This window comes from Ahaetulla prasina, chromosome 8 (assembly GCF_028640845.1).
Source record: "Ahaetulla prasina isolate Xishuangbanna chromosome 8, ASM2864084v1, whole genome shotgun sequence".
Taxonomy (NCBI): Eukaryota; Metazoa; Chordata; class Lepidosauria; order Squamata; family Colubridae; genus Ahaetulla; species Ahaetulla prasina.
The window spans coordinates 51,998,274-52,014,885 of record NC_080546.1 but is presented as its reverse complement, the minus strand read 5'-3'; the positions used below and the strand labels follow the sequence as shown (position 1 = coordinate 52,014,885).

General features: G+C 37.5%; 1 protein-coding gene across 1 annotated transcript; it reads right to left on the bottom strand.

The window, feature by feature from the left end:
* Positions 1-102: 102 nt before the first annotated feature.
* Positions 103-15,276, bottom strand: CCDC110 (coiled-coil domain containing 110). Its single transcript, XM_058193800.1, has 5 exons — positions 15,205-15,276; positions 14,259-14,324; positions 12,811-12,909; positions 9,381-11,382; positions 103-548 (listed from the first exon to the last, which is right to left on the bottom strand). Exons 1-5 carry the CDS (start codon positions 15,274-15,276, stop codon positions 364-366), a joined length of 2,424 nt encoding a protein of 807 aa, XP_058049783.1. The 3' UTR covers positions 103-363.
* Between the last annotated feature and the right edge of the window lie 1,336 nt (positions 15,277-16,612).

The following is a 16,612-nucleotide window of genomic DNA, read 5'->3' as shown; positions in this document are numbered from 1 at the left end:
ACATTTGTCTTTTTAAAATTTGTTTTGCTCTATTAAAATAATAACATATAACAACATTAAGGAGAATTCATTCTTTATTTAGAGGTTTAAATGAAGGTTGGTTTAAATTTTAATACATTAGTTGAATTTCAATTTTGTCAGAAATGCTATTACTTCTATTGTATTCTATTGTATATATACATACATGAATGAGGTACTCTTACCAATCTAAAATCACGGATTAATTTCTGCTTCTGTGATTGTTTAATTTATGATAGTTAATCCAATAGTTTTTCTTAATCCAATAGTCTTGAGTTGAATTCTTAAATTGAACAGTCAGAAATATATTTCTTTCTTAATGTCTTTGTTCAGAATTTTAAAGCATTAAGGAGCAGAGCAAAAAATACTGCATTTCTTCCACACAATAACAGGAAAGTCCAAGTCACCAGTAATGGCACTGGAACAGCTGATTGTAAAAGTACTATAGTGATTCTTGACTTTGCCGTGACTTGTCTTTATACTGAGTTCTTCTTCCAGCGTCGTTTGGATTTCAGCAATCTCTCCATACTCTAGCAAATTGGAAATGTTGGGAAAGTAGTTAAAACAAATTAAGTTCTAAGGAAATTGCTATCTAGACATGATTTCTATATAGACCTTAGAATATAGTTTAAGCTTTCCCTAGGTAAAGGATTACACAAAGATGCCTTGAAAATGTCTTATTAAGTAGCTTTCATGTGGTACGCATAAAGTCTAATATTATGTAACTTAAGGGTCTTGCATGCTCTTAGTTCTTAATTTATAGAAGACATTAATGACCAGTGGTTGCCCTTGAAATATAGCAATAAACAATCTTCACAAAATATACTTGGGTAAAGTCCCTCAAATAAGAGTACATTGATGATAAAAAAGTGGTTGCTGCTGATGGCAATGTTCCAGCCTCTAAAAGATCATTCGAAATTTGAAATGTATATATGAAAATTAATACAATGATGTAAAATCTCTTTTCCATTATTTAAAAAATCAAAATTAAAAGTAGATCATAGTCTTTTGATGTTAACTTCCTACTAAAAATTAATCCTTTCATATCTCTACTTTGTCCAATATTCTTTCAAGGTAGTTCTTTGCGTGTACTTTAACTTAAAACCTAGAATTCAACGGTATTTATTCTTAGGAACATATGTGGCATTGAAGCTGAACTAGTTTCCTATTTAAATGTGAAATGGTCCTGATTTGAACATGTTCAAAGTTTCAGTCCTTCAGATTTGGACATGAATTTAATTTTTTTATTGAAGATATGAGTATAAATAATTTGCTGTATTTGCAATATACCCTTCAGCATTTACAGAAAAATATCCTTAAATTTTGGAACACAAATGTTTAGTTCTGTTTTGACATACTACATTGTGAGATACGGAAACTTCCCTCTACATCTCTGAAACCCAAAAGACAATTATACAAGAGAGTGGAGATAGAGAAAACCTTGCCTCTCACTTTCATGTCATAAGAATAAGGCAGGAGATGAATGAGTGTACTGGGCAAGGAAAATTGGACAGACTGTATTCAGCTACTGTAAAGCACAAGGAGATAAGGCCGCCTGTACTTTCACAGTATATTTATGAAGGTTGTACTCAATCCAGCACATAATAGAGCAGAAAAAGAACAAGGAATGTAATTGGGGGAGAAAGGAAGATTGAGAGGAGTAAATATCTTTTTTGTTTTAGCTGTATTTCAAAATCCTCATGGCATCAATTATTTTTCAAACGTTAGTATATATACATATATACACACACTATATGTTTTTCATTTAAGAGCTACAAATACGTTGAAAATAATTGCTTCCCTTCAATAAAATTATATGTGTGTATATAAAATTGCCTGAATCCTGGTATTTATCAGATTACCTCTATGGTTAGATTTTGTAAATTAAAATTACTTCACAATGCTGTTATCTTAATACTTGCTATGAGTCATGTATGCTAATTTAGGAACTACATTTTTGTTAGTAACGTATTAATGGAGCAGACTTAGCTTCTGGAGTAGAAGTCCTTCTGTATATATATTGGCATATCTATAATGAGAAATTTTCTACACACGAGCAGTAATTTATGAATAAGTTTCCATGAGCCTCGATTCTTGAGACTGATGTTATAAAGATTTCCTGAACCATTTATTACTAGATTGAAGGCAATGAAAAGATTAATGTGTATCTTTCATGGTCTATCATTTAAAGTAAAATAATTATTCTAAGATACATTTTCATTTAGAACTTTAATTATAGTTGTCATTTGAAGCACATGTGGTCAATCATCTATCTTCTTATCTGGAAATTTCCAAGGAACTGGTCTACTCACTGGTTCCTTGGTCATATATATATATAACAACAGAGTTGGAAGGGACCTTGGAGGCCTTCTAGTCCAACCCCCTGCCCAGGCAGGAAACCCTACATCATCTCAGTCAGATGGTTATCCAAAATTTTCTTAAAAATTTCCAGTGTTGGAGCATTCACAACTTCTGCAGGCAAGTCGTTCCACTTATTAATTGTTCTAACTGTCAGGAAATTTCTCCTTAGTTCTAAGTTGCTTCTTTCTTTGATCAGTTTCCACCCATTGCTTCTTGTTCTACCCTCAGGTGCTTTGGAGAACAGCCCGACTCCCTCTTCTTTGTGGCAACCCCTGAGATATTGGAACACTGCTATCATGTTTCCCCTAGTCCTTCTTTTTATTAAACTAGACATATCCAATTCCTGCAACTGTTCTTCATATGTTTTAGCTTCCAGTCCCCTAATCATCTTTGTTGCTCTTCTCTGCACTCTTTCTAGAGTCTCAACATCTTTTTTACATCGTGGCGACCAAAACTGGATGCAATATTCCAAGTGTGGCCTTACCAAGGCATTATAAAGTGGCATTAACACTTCACGTGATCTTGATTCTATCCCTCTGTTTATGCAGCCCAGAACTGTGTTGGCTTTTTTAGCAGCAGCTGCACACTGCTGGCTCATATCTAAATGGTTATCCACTAGGACTCCAAGATCCCTCTCACAGATACTACTATTGAGCAAGGTACCACATATACGGTATCTGTGAATTTTGTTTTTTTGGCCTAAATGTAGAACCTTACTTTTTTCACTGTTGAATTTCATTTTGTTAGATAGCGCCCAATGTTCAAGTCTGTCAAGATCTTTCTGTAACTTGAGCCTATCTTCTGGAGTGTTGGCTATTCCTGCCAGCTTGGTGTCATCTGCAAATTTGATGAGTTCCCCATCTATCCCCTCATCCAAGTCATTGATGAAGATGTTGAAGAGTACTGGGCCTAAAACAGAGCCTTAGGGTACTCCACTGCATACTTCCCTCCATGTGGATGTAGTTCCGTTGAGGACTACACGTTGAGTGCGGTTGGTCAGCCAGTTACAAATCCATCTGGTGGTGGTGCTGTCTAACCCACATTTTTCTACTTTATCTATTTTATTTATTTATTTATTTATTTAATCTCATTTTTATACCGCCCTATCTCCCGGGGGACTCAGGGCGGTTTACAGCCTAATAAAAACATACATATAAATACAAAATAAAACACCAATTAAAAAACTTATTAAATAAGGCCGAATATTAAAAAATTGCAATAAAATAATAAAACCCCGTTAAAACCAAATTTAAAATTTAAAATTCTAGTCCAGTCCTGCGCAAATAAATAGATGTGTCTTAAGCTCGCGGCAAAAGGTTCGAAGGTCAGGAAGTTGGCGAAGTCCTGGGGGAAGTTCGTTCCAGAGGGTGGGAGCCCCCACAGAAAAGGCCCTTCCCCTGGGTGTCGCCAGTCGGCACTGCCTGGCTGACGGTACCCTGAGGAGTCCCTCCCTGTGAGAGCGCACGGGTCGGTGGGAGGCAATCGGTGGCAGCAGACGGTCCCGTAGGTAACCCGGCCCTATGCCATGGAGCGCTTTGAAGATAGTTACCAAAACCTTGACGTGCACCCGAAAGGCCATAGGTAGCCAGTGCAGTCTGCGCAGGAGAGGTGTCACATGGGAGCCACGAGGGGCTCCCTCTATCACCCGCGCAGCCGCATTCTGGACCAACTGGAGCCTCCGGGTGCTCTTCAAGGGGAGACCCATGTAGAGAGCATTGCAGTAATCCAGATGAGATGTCACGAGAGCATGAGTGACTGTGCATAGGGCATCCCGGTCTAGAAAGGGGCGCAACTGGCAAACCAGGCGAACCTGGTAAAAAGCTCTCCTGGAGACGGCCGTCAAATGGTCTTCAAAAACAGCCGTCCATCCAGGAGAACGCCCAAGTTGCGCACCCTCTCCATTGGGGCCAATGACTCGCCCCCAAAGTCAGCCGCGGCTGCAGCTGACTATACCGGGGTGCCGGCATCCACAGCCACTCTGTCTTGGAGGGATTGAGCTTGAGCCTGTTTCTCCCCATCCAGACCCGTACGGCCTGCAGACACCGGGACAGCACTTCGATAGCTTCGTTGGGGTGGCCTGGTGTGGAAAAGTACAGCTGAGTATCATCAGCGTACAGTTGGTACCTCACACCGAAACCACTGATGATCTCACCCAGCGGCTTCATATAGATGTTGAACAGGAGGGGCGAGAGAATCGACCCCTGTGGCACCCCACAAGTGAGGCGCCTCGGGATCGACCTCTGCCCTCCCGTCAACACCGTCTGCGACCGATCGGAGAGATAGGAGGAGAACCACCGATAAACGGTGCCTCCCACTCCCAATCCCTCCAACCGGTGCAGCAAGATACTATGGTCGATGGTATCAAAAGCTGCTGAGAGGTCTAATAGGACCAAGGCAAAGGAATAACCCCTATCCCTGGCCCTCCAGAGATCATCAACCAACACGACCAAAGCCGTCTCAGTGCTTTATCCGGGCCGAAAGCCAGACTGGAATGGGTCTAGATAGACAGTTTCATCCAGGTACCGGGGTAATTGACATGCCACCACACTCTCTACAACCTTCGCCACAAAGCGAAGGTTGGAGACCGGACGATAATTACCTAATACAGCTGGGTCCAGGGAAGGCTTCTTGAGGAGAGGTCTCACCACCGCCTCTTTCAAGGCGGCCGGAAAGATCCCCTCCAACAAAGAAGCATTCTAGTAGTAGGTTATGATCTACTTTATCAAATGCTTTACTTTGCACGTTTGCACATGTATGTTCTTTGCACATGTATGTTCACCATCCTTTCCCAGAAGTTCCCAAGATATTTTCTTTAAAAATATGAAAAAGAATACCTTTCTATATTAAATTACTCCAATTATAAGATTGGTAAATTAGAGTATATTAGTACAATAGAAGCAAATATGTTTAAAAATGCATAATTACAAGCTAATTTTCTTCATACAGATTTTGTTGATGATAATAAATGCGAAGCTGGATAAGAGAGGTAGCAGTTAAATAACAAGAGAGGAAATATCTGCTAAAATTGTGTTGGAACACAAATAACAAGTAAATGATAAACCAAGAAAGTTCATTATTAAAATTCCAAATGTGGGAAAAAAATCAGATTCTAATTACAGTATACTACAAGAACACTGTTCATAGAATACTGATTATATAAATACTAGCAATAAAATACAAAATGATTACTTCTGTAATCTGCCTTAAGTGTATATACATTTGTTTTTATCTTTGTTATATTTTAGTGTGGTCTCATGGCTTAGTTCAGGGGTGTCAAACTCGATTTCATTGAGGGCCGCATAGGGTTTTGTTTGACCTCGGGTGGAGCAGGCTGAGATGGGTGTGGCCAGCTCGATGTCACTCATGTTAGGGGACCCTGTGGTGGCCCAAGCACTCTGCCAGCAAAAATGGAGCTCAGGAGGGCCGCATGTGGCAGAGGCACCACAGGCTGGTCCTTTGCTGTTTCCAGGGTAGCCCCCAGGGCCAGATCTAAGCATCCCACAGACCGGATCCAGCCCCCAGGCCTTGAGTTTGACACCCCTGCCTTAGATCTATATTAGTTTCCTGACTATATGAACTTCAAGTCCTATTAATTTTGCTGAAAATTCTCAGGTGGTGAGTGATAGGATATACGCTTGTTTGTGACACTGAGTAACCAGTAGTAGTTTAGTTGAAGTAATTGTGATAAGATAATTTGGATCTGGTTAAATTTCAGAATCACTAGATTTATACATATAAATAAGGTTGGCCAAATTTGCAGCTATAAACATTAAAGGATCAGATAGGATAATCTGAATGCCAACAAAAAGGATTTGAAAGATTGGGAACAATTTGTTCATATGAATGTCTGTTTTAGAGTACTTGAATTTTAACCGTTAAGCAGCTCAGTAACATAATATTGTTGCCATGTTCATGCAGAACTATATGGTTACTGCACATCTCTCTTTTTACATAAATAAAGGAAAAATAAGAGAAACACTTGAATGTACTATGTTACCACATGGATAGTGGATGTGTGCAAATCAACCCTAATCCTATTGTTTTGATTAAAAAACCTAATCCAGTTTAATAGATTGTAGTGATCAATAACAACATTTAGATTGATTCATAGATAAGGACATGGTTGGAAGAGATACTAGACCAAAATATAGATCTGAGACCAGAACTATTCCTATAAGGAATCACAAAAGAGAAATATGACAAAGGACAGATATACTTAATGCTGTATGTTATAACTGCAGCAAGATTGGTTTATGCACAATATTGGAAAAACGAAGAAATCCCCCCCAGAAGAAGAAATAGTAAAGAAAATATTGGCTTGTGCTGAAATGGACAGGCTGACACTAGATATTAAAAACAAGGGTGAGACAGAATACTTTGAAATACGGAGCAAATTGTATCAATGGTTAGAAGGAGGAAAAGGAGTCAAAGAAGAAAAGATTTAGGGTTTGTAGAATAGAACATGGATAATATTTAGATAAAGATATAAACGAGGAAAAGAGATATGGTTATAAGATCAAAATAGCAATGTATGATAAGTAGTAATTATATTTGATGTTATGTTAAAAATATGTATGGAAATGTCAAAACCGGGACAATCACACCGTATCCAATGTTTTTAATGTTTATTTAATAAAAAACTTTTTATAAATAAAAAATAAATAAAAAACCATTTAGATTGATTCAGATGGAATGATTCAAAATAAATAACTGATTCAATTTGGATTTTTGAATCTGAAACATTCTGTTTTTGAGCATGTGTTGCTGCATCTAAGACTAGGTAGTTCAAATTTTTCAGTGATTTATTTATTTTTTAAATCAGAAAACTGAAGTAGTTTCCTTTGATTGAATTGTCACTGAATCAAATTGTGGAATTGAAGTTACATCCACCTTTTTGAGATAATTTCTGTCTTTAACAAAAAGCTTATTCTATTAATGCAATAAATGTTTTAGCTTTAGCACAAACTTGATTTTTATGCACATGTATGTAGAACTAAAGGGACTTCAACGGTCATGAAAAGGATTCTGTAGAAAATATTTTCATATATTATCTGTTAGTTAAACTGAGCATCAATTAATTGGATACAGCTACTGGAAGACCTACAGTGCTCTCATATGATATAATATAAACTTTTTCGGCAAAGATATCTTTGATATGTTTCTAATGCATGCATTTTTCAATATATAGAAAAGAAATAATATTTAGTAACTCTTTGGAGTTACTAGGATTTGATACAAGAGGGCTTAGCTTCTGCCTGTCCATCATTGACATTTACTAGTATTTGTACTATTTAATTACTCAAAATAAAAAGATTATATATATCTATATAAATATGTGAAACTATTTACAGACCCTTTGCGTCCTGTACATAAATTGTTTCAACTCCTACCCTCAAAACAACGCTATAGAGCACTGAACACAGGAACAACTAGCCACAAGAACAGTTTTTTCCTGAACGCCATCACCCTGCTAAACAAATAATTCCCTCAACCCTGTCAAACTATTCACTAAGTCTGCATTACTATTAATCTTCTCATCATTCCTATCACCCATCTCTTCCCACTTATGACTGTAATTTTGTTGCTTGTATTCTTATGATTTATATTGTTTCCTAGCATGATTTGATTGGTTATTTGTACCCGATGACTATCATTAAGTGTTATACCTTATGATTCTTGACAAATGTATATTTTCTTTTTATGTACACTGAAAGCATATGTACCAAAGACAAATTCCTTGTGTGTCTAATCACACTTGGCCAATAAAGAATTCTAATCTAATCTAATCTAATCTAATCTAATCTAATCTAATCTAATCTAATCTATCAATCTATATGGAATATTATTTCAAAAGTTACCATAAAGCTTAAAGAAAAGTGGTAGTAATTAGATAAGAGTTTTAAACAGTTTTCAAAGATGTTTTATTATAGTGTCTTTGAGGAATTGATTGATGGAGTTTGCCTGGAGCTGCCTAGAAAAAAAGACAGTTTTCTTTACAAACAAAATCAAAGGAGGCAATTTGTGATAGCAACAAATCTATACAGCAATAGTGCTAAAATGTTATCTGAGCTATGAACGCTTGTTCATTTGTAAACAATAGTTCTCAGTTACATTCACATGCTTTCTAATGATTAAAATATATGGCCTAGTTCCACATTCAACTCTTTCCTTGCCAAAACTGTAAATTTAAGTAGAACTAGAGCTTCAGAAATCTCTTACAAAATATTTATTGGTTACTTTTGTGAAAACGTCACTTCCTTAATTTAAAATATAGATCAATAAAAAGATAGATCTATCTATCATTATAGATCTGTAAAAGGTCAATATGAATATACTTACATTCTCTATTGGACATACACAAATGTAAGTTTGAGAGTTTGCAGAAAACAGTCCATAAAGCCTACTCATCTTTCTGCCTGGCTAAAGGGTAGTAGTACCTGGCTAAATTTCCCACTAAAGGTCATGGCTGGTTCACCTTGATTTGTGTGTACATTTGTATGTGTCAGAACAGAAAAAGGTTAAGCATTTGTATGCATATGAGTGAAAAAGGATGCTGTCCCTTCAGCTTGATATATTAATATTGGCATTGGTTTCCTCACAGTTATAGTTTAAGTACTGTATTCTTCAGATAAGAATAATTTCTTGTTTAATAATACTTAATTTAATAATCATTTAATTATTAAATCAAACTAATTAATTAATTATTCAAATGAATTTAACTAAGAATTTAACTTAAAATAGATTTTTAGCAACAGCACTTAGGCTTATATATCAGCCCATAGTGCTTTACAGCACTCTCTGGGTGGTTTACAATGTCAGCATATTGTCTCCAACAATCTGGGTCCTCATTTTCCAGACTTCAGAAGAATGGAAGGCTGAGTCAACCTTGAGTTCTTGTCAGGATCAAACTCCAGGCTGTGGACAGAGTTTGCCTGCAATACTGCACTTTAACCACTATGTCATGAGGGCTCTTAAAATATATATCAGATAGCAAAACTTACCTGGTAGATCGCGCATTAAAGAAATATGTTGATACCTAGATATTTCTTCACAGATTTGAGTAGAATCTAGAGAGAAATCATTTTTCTTTTGGCTTCTAGATTTGCACTCTTGCTTATATTGTTCATTGGCCAGAGTAGTAACTTGCTCTTTGAGGTTAGCATTGTTCTTTTGAAGACGCTGTGCTTCAAACCTCAGTGCATCTCTTTCATTCTCTACAGAACGTGTTACATTTTCTTTTAGTAAGAGCGTTTCACTCAGTTGCCTTATTTTATGCTTACATTCATAAGTTTCCTGTTTAAATTCATTCAGCTGCTTCTTGAGAACCTTGTTGTCTTCTGTAATGGTATTTATCATGGTTCTTAGTCGGTCACATTCTCTTTCAGTATTGGATAAAGTAGTTTTCAAAACTCCATTTTCTATTTTTGCATTTTTACGTTCTGTTAGAAGCTTTTCCTCAACTTGAGCTCTGTCTGTCTGGGCATCCTGGAGTTCTTTCTCCAGCACTTTTTGGGAACTCAGTGCCACATGTAATGTTTTATCACAATTCAGTTTTTCATCTTTAAATGACTGTAACATCCTAAGAACAGCTTCCATATCTGATACGGCAATCTTCTCATTTTCTTTCATTTTTTGTATCTCATTCTGTTTTTGTCCAAGCTCTTTTCCTAACAATTGTTTTTCTTCTTTAAGTTGGCAGATTTCATCTCCCAAAATCTTTTTTTCTTCTTGAAGTACTAAAACTTTATTTTCAAAAGATTCTAAGGTTGCAATGAGATTACTTTTTTCTTTTGAGAAAATAGCCAAACTTTCCTGGGCTTTTTGATCTTTCTTCTGAAAATAATTTACATCTCTCATTATCCGCTGATTTTGATCATATAGCTGATCCTGCTTTTCTTCCAGTGCTAACTTTTGCTGTTGAAGTTCTTTGCATTTCTTCAGTAATCGCTTTAATTCTTTCAGGCATTCCTTGCTGTCTCCATCTGATTTAACTAATTTCCCTTGAAGGTTATTATTCTCATCATGCAATTCCTTAATTTGATTCTGATATTTTGAATTTTGCTCTGTCAGACACTGTATAACATCAGCAAGAGGTTTCATTTGAATCTTCATGTCTTCATGTAGAATCATCTCTTTTTTCTGACAATGGTCAGACTCTCCCAATGGCAAGTGTAAAAGTCTACGGCTTTCAGCATAATCATCAGGCACAGAATTTATATCAGAAAATTCCAGATCCATATAATTTTGGAACTCTTGATTTGACTTAAGCAGCTGTGTTTCATTTTTTTTTAGCACTTTGGAGAACAGATTTATCTGCAATTTGTCAGTTGCACTATCTTTCATGAGATGTTCTTTATTCTTATATTTGTCCTTGCCTGCTGTTTTCAATGTACTTTGATAATTTTCTGAAGATGAGGCAGTGACTGTTTGAAACTCATCTGTTGAACCTCCCAGTTCTGAAAACCTCAATTTAAAATCATAATTTGACATATCTACTATTTTTTCTATTAAATCCTGTTCTGATAAATAACCAGAATCATTGTCTTTGCCACAGACATTGTTAGAGTTCGGAAGTTCAAGGATATGTGACAATTCATGTCTACTAGCCTTTTTATCTTCCTCTCTTAAATCTTTGAAAGGACTTACATTGCCTGATAAAGATTCTTCTCCTTCATAGTTATTGAATACTGTGGAGGGTTTGTGTTCATTGTATTTTTTTAATAATCTAAGATGTGGCATCTTTTCTGAGCCCAAACCAATGTATGATGGAGAAAAAGTGCTGTTGGCAAAATTCTTAATGTCATCATCATTATTTAAAGAGAGAACAGCTTTGTTCCTAGATTCTTGGGTATGGTTTTCTGATAGTCCAGTGGCTTTGTATTTGTTTAGAATCCTGTTTTTAAATTCAGAGCTGAACTTGTTTTCTGAACCATGACTGGTATCAGATTTCTTATCAGGATGAAGCTGCTTCTTAAAATAAAGAGCTTCTTGATATTCTCTTGGCTGAAACAAACGGGAAAAGTAGCATATCAAAAGACTATTCAATGTTTAAGAAACAAGGCTCAGTAATGCTAATAGGTTGGAGACTATAGCTGTTTTAAAATTTCTCCCCTTGCAAAAAATACATTTATTTATTTATTTATTTTATTTTATTTATTTATTTTATTTTTATACCGCCCTTCTCCCGAAGGACTCAGGGCGGTGTACAGGCAGAATAAAACAACAATACAAAATACAATTAAAATACAATTTAAAAAACTTATTTAAATTAGCCTGAAAATTTAAAAAATTTACCTTACACTAAAACCCCATTTAAAATTAATAAAATTTAATATTTAAAATTCAATTCAAGCCAGCCCCGCGCGAATAAAAAGGTGTGTCTTCAGTTCGTGGCGGAAAGTCCGAAGGTCAGGTATTTGGCGTAAGCCTGGGGGAAGCTCGTTCCAGAGTGTGGGAGCCCCCACAGAGAAGGCCCTTCCCCTGGGGGCCGCCAGCCGACATTGTTTGGCGGACGGCACCCTGAGAAGTCCCTCTCTGTGAGAGCGTACAGGTCGGTGGGAGGCATGTGGTAACAGCAGGCGGTCCCGTAAGTACCCAGGCCCTAAGCCATAAAAGTATGAGGATTATGCCTTTTTCCAATTATCTGTATACTTACTAATAATAAACTATTTAAAATTATGGTGCTTTTCTCTAGTTTTTTAAGTACAGAGTATACAGAGTATACAGAGTACAGAGTATAACCCAAGTACTATAGTTTGTTAAACATCATTTTGAGGCAGATCGTTCTACTGTTACATCATTTTTCCTGATGTCTAATGGTTTTAATAGTCTTTTCCCCCCAATATAGTTAGTGATGATTGTATCACAAAATATAATTAAAGAGTGTTTTGCTTAATTCTTGGAAGAACTAGTCTTCGCTCAGTTTGCTTAATTTTCCCGTTTTTTTTACACATATACATCTCTTCCTTAAAACAAGTGGCTCACAGGAGTTCCCAGAAATTTCTTCAGTTATTATACACACTAAAACCTGCTGAGATTTAGCAGAATAACAGAATAACATTTCTTTATGTTGACCAAGCACCCTCTGGAATCATATGCTGACCGGGCCTTATCAATATTCCAGGAAGGTATCAGGTGTAGAACCTATAATAGTAGTCATTTTGTATTATTCACAGGGCTCGTACTAATACATAGTGATTTAAAGAGACAAATTAACTACAAAAGACATGAAAAAGATTGTTCGGGACAATTCAAAACATTATGCTATAATGTATTATATAGAACTACATAATACATACAAATGCTTGTTTGGATTAAAAGTGATGAATGAAGGAGTCCAATAAAAAAAGTTTGATTCTTAGTTTTTCCAGAACAACAGTACACAGCTTTTAATAAACAAAGTATTTACTAGTAAGAAAAAAAGGAGCATACCGTAGTAATGTTGATAGATGTGGTGGGAAAAAGTAAATTGTCTGGACTTTTCATATCAGTTAGATTTTTATTAAGTATATCATGAATTTCAGATTGAACCTGAATAAACACAAATGAACAATTAAACTATCTTGAATTCTTTTTACTATTTGAATTATGATTGCAAGCTATTCTGATATGCATTTTTTTTAACTCTGCCAATTTAAAAGTAAATCCTAACGAATTCGGAGAGACTCAGCCTTGAAGAAATTATCTGATGCTCTATCGGATGGACAGTAGTGATATTTCTGACTACACAATATAATCTATGTACAGCTTGATAAGTTTAACAATAAACACTCATAAACATAACATATGAAACTCTTCCTGAATAAAACCACATATTTTCTAGCTTCTGTACTTTTATTCTTCTGTACTAACTATACTTGATAAGAGTGCAAAGTCTGGGAAATAGAGAACAGCCCTGGTGGGACCACCAGTGACTGCACAGGTACATGTACATGTACAACATGCTGGGGAAAAGTCTGTGAAGAAACTGCTCTGCTCTTCCAGGATAAGGTGGTAACTTTAATGGTTTGAGAAGGAGAGTTTTTTTATTTTTTCTTTTCTTTTTTGCCTTAGCACGGGGTCTCCAACCTTGGCAACTTTAAGCCTGGTGGACTTCAACTCCCAGAATTCTGGGAGTTGAAGTCCACCAGGCTTAAAGTTGCCAAGGTTGGAGACCCCTGCCTTAGCAGACTTGGACTGGTTCCTCTTTCAAATGCTTTACATGTTCTGAATTCCATTTCTTTTTGCCATCTGCTTCAGGCTAAGGGGCTATGGGTTACTCCTTACTTAGAAATGGGCAGTTCAATGCCAGATGTTTATTCGAAGAATTTTGAGAAAAGAAAATAATTTAGAGAAAGCTGTGATCAATTATGCTCATGATCTGCTTGTGGGTTTTATATATAGGAATCTGACTGACTGATAGGATGAACTAAAACGGGAATAGGTAGAAATTAATCCTGATTCACCAATGTATTTGATCTAAGAAAACAAAAATCAGGGTACTGTATTAGGAAAAAATGTGAACTTTGTTCCATGTCTTTTCAGTGTCACCTTTCATTAATATCAAGGCTTTAGGCACATATTTGACTTCCTCTCAGTATAACCTGATATGGCAATCCATTTTGGAGACATGAAGAAGCCTGTGATTCACCTCTCACCTGAGTAATTAACTTAAGAAAAAAAGATTGAATTTGCAATAGAAGAAAGCAGGGGAAAGGTGACTCCAAGTACAGTACAAAAACATAACAATTTAGAAAAATTCTTGGGATTTCTCACCCTGTATTGAAGTGTATATATGAAACTGATTACATATGTTTATTTTTTTTTCAAATTCTTCTTATTAAAAATAAATTATCACATACTCTTTCCTTATTTCATGAGTATTTATGAAGCACTCTTACCATGCTTACATTCTCTAAAGTTTGCTGTTGAAGAGTTTGAAATGATTCCAGTTGCTGTTGTAAGATCTACAAGTTGTAAAAATAGGTAATATTCAGCTGGGAGTGTCTCTCCTATTTCCTTACAGAAATCTGTAATCCTGTTTTGTTCTAGTTCTCAAGAAGACTGAGTGAATTGACACAGCATATTTCATTTTTGTTCTAAAGCCTTCTACTGAACTCAATGAGATAGTTATAGAGAAGACTGCAGATAGAAAAAAGAAAAACACTAAAAAGAATAATTTGTGTGTGATGGGGAGGAGGTATCTATGAGTCTGTATGTACGTGTGTGTGTGTGTGTACACCGTGTTTTCCAGGAAATACAACCTACCCCAAAAATAAGCCCTAGTCTGATTTTTTTGGGGGTGGGCCTAATATACGCCCAACCTCAAAAATAAGCATTAGTGAAGGGGGTGCGCGTGGCCAGCACAGGAGGCAGCCCTTCCCTTCCCCAGTCACCTCATAGCTGCTTGGCCCCTTAATCAGGGCCCGCAGATCAGTTGAGCCAGCAAGAGCCAGGAGCTGCCTCTCATTCCTTCCCTCTGGGTGCAGCCCATCCCTTTCAAGCAATCAAATGTCACTTGAGAAAAAAACGCACATCTCAGGATTGCAACACTGAAAGCTCTGGATGGAGCCTTTTTGGGATGTCCATGTGTGCTGAACTTGAGAAAAGGATGACAAGCAGGAAAATCCCTCTCCCCATTTTCCTTCATTCGCCAAAAAGGCTCCACCACAATCCTTCAGCATATCCCAGGACCCTGCAAGGTTTGTTGCAGGGTTGCGCATGTGAGTGGCGGCATCTGAGAGGTTTGACATAGTGGCACAGCCACTCATAGCAGGACGCCTGCTGTGCCGGTGTGATGAAGCTTGTGGTGATGCTGCCGTTCACAAATGCAACACCACAACAAACCTTGCAGGGTCCTGCTCCAAGAGACTGCACCGGTCTGACAAACCTCACAGCAGTGCTGTCGCTCCTGCGCATGGCTTGCTCAAGTTGTGAACAGCCCAGGGATTTGGGTGGCCTTTACATGGCTGGGATGCCTGCAGGATCCCTGGCTTCCGAGTTTGGCGAGGCCCAGAGTTTGGATTCCAGGGTGCTCTTCTCTTCCCAGGTGATGGCGGTGCATCCACGGTGCGTTCAGCTCACTGAGTCTGGCTGCTGATCTCAGCTGGTGGTGGTGGCAGCGGCTCTGACCCAATCCTGGCTGCCAACGCCCAGGGAGGCTTGAGCCCAGCTGGCTTCACGTGGGAGACAAGGTGCTGTGAGGGAGCCCATTTTTCGTGTTGGCCGGGTGGGGGTTGCCACACAGAGGCCAGTCCTCGGGGCACCACTCTGAGCAGGTGCTGAGTTGGAGGCGGGGGAGGGTCAGTCCACTTACCTGGTTGTCCTCCGCTGTTTCTCATCAAATATCTGTGTGTCTGTGTGTGTGAGAAAGAGAAGGAGAAAGAGAAAGAGAAGAGAAACAGCGGAGAGGAAACCCTTTCAAACAGCGTTGCCTGCAATTCTTGTTACTCCTCTCCGTTGTGTCTGTCTCTCTCTCTCTCACACACACACACACACACAGGCATTTGATTTCTTGAAAGGGACAGCCTGCAGTTTGCTTCTACCATAAGCACACGCTTCCCACAATCTTCCAGAACTGTCCTTTTCTCAAGCAGCAGCAGCTGGGTAGAGTCCCCCCCCAATTCCAACAGGCTTTCTGCCTCACCAGCCCTCACTGGCTCAACTGATCTGTGGGCTGCGGTTAAAGGACCCAGCAGCCATGAGGTGAATGTGCTCCCCACCTCCTTCAAAAGAAATAAGACCTCCCTGAAAATAAGCCCGAGTGCTTATTTTCAAGTCTAAAAGAAAGTAAGACCCGGTCTTATTTTTGGGAAAACACAGGTATATATGTATGTGTTATAAATCACATTGCCATTTATCAATATCAAAGCAACTTGTTCAAACTTTTCCACTCTATATATAATTATTCAAATAACTTATCTAGGTTAAGTTCACACAGTAAACAGCACTCTGCTTTGTAGTTAATTACCCACTTGAGACATATTTACGCAATGAATTAACTTATATCTTAAGATATTCTAGTCTTAGTATTAAAGATTTATGTTTAAAAATTTTTGATGTTAAGTCTGGATAGTTCTCCAGGAACTTCTTGGCCATATAACAGGAGGAATATCTGATATGACAACAAATAAAAGCTCATGATTAATTAAACAGAACACAAGTTGGACTATATTTTTGAGATACCGTGATGATGGCAAATAAAACATTCTATCAGACCATTCATATAGCAAGCTTTTAGATTCTTTTTCCTCCC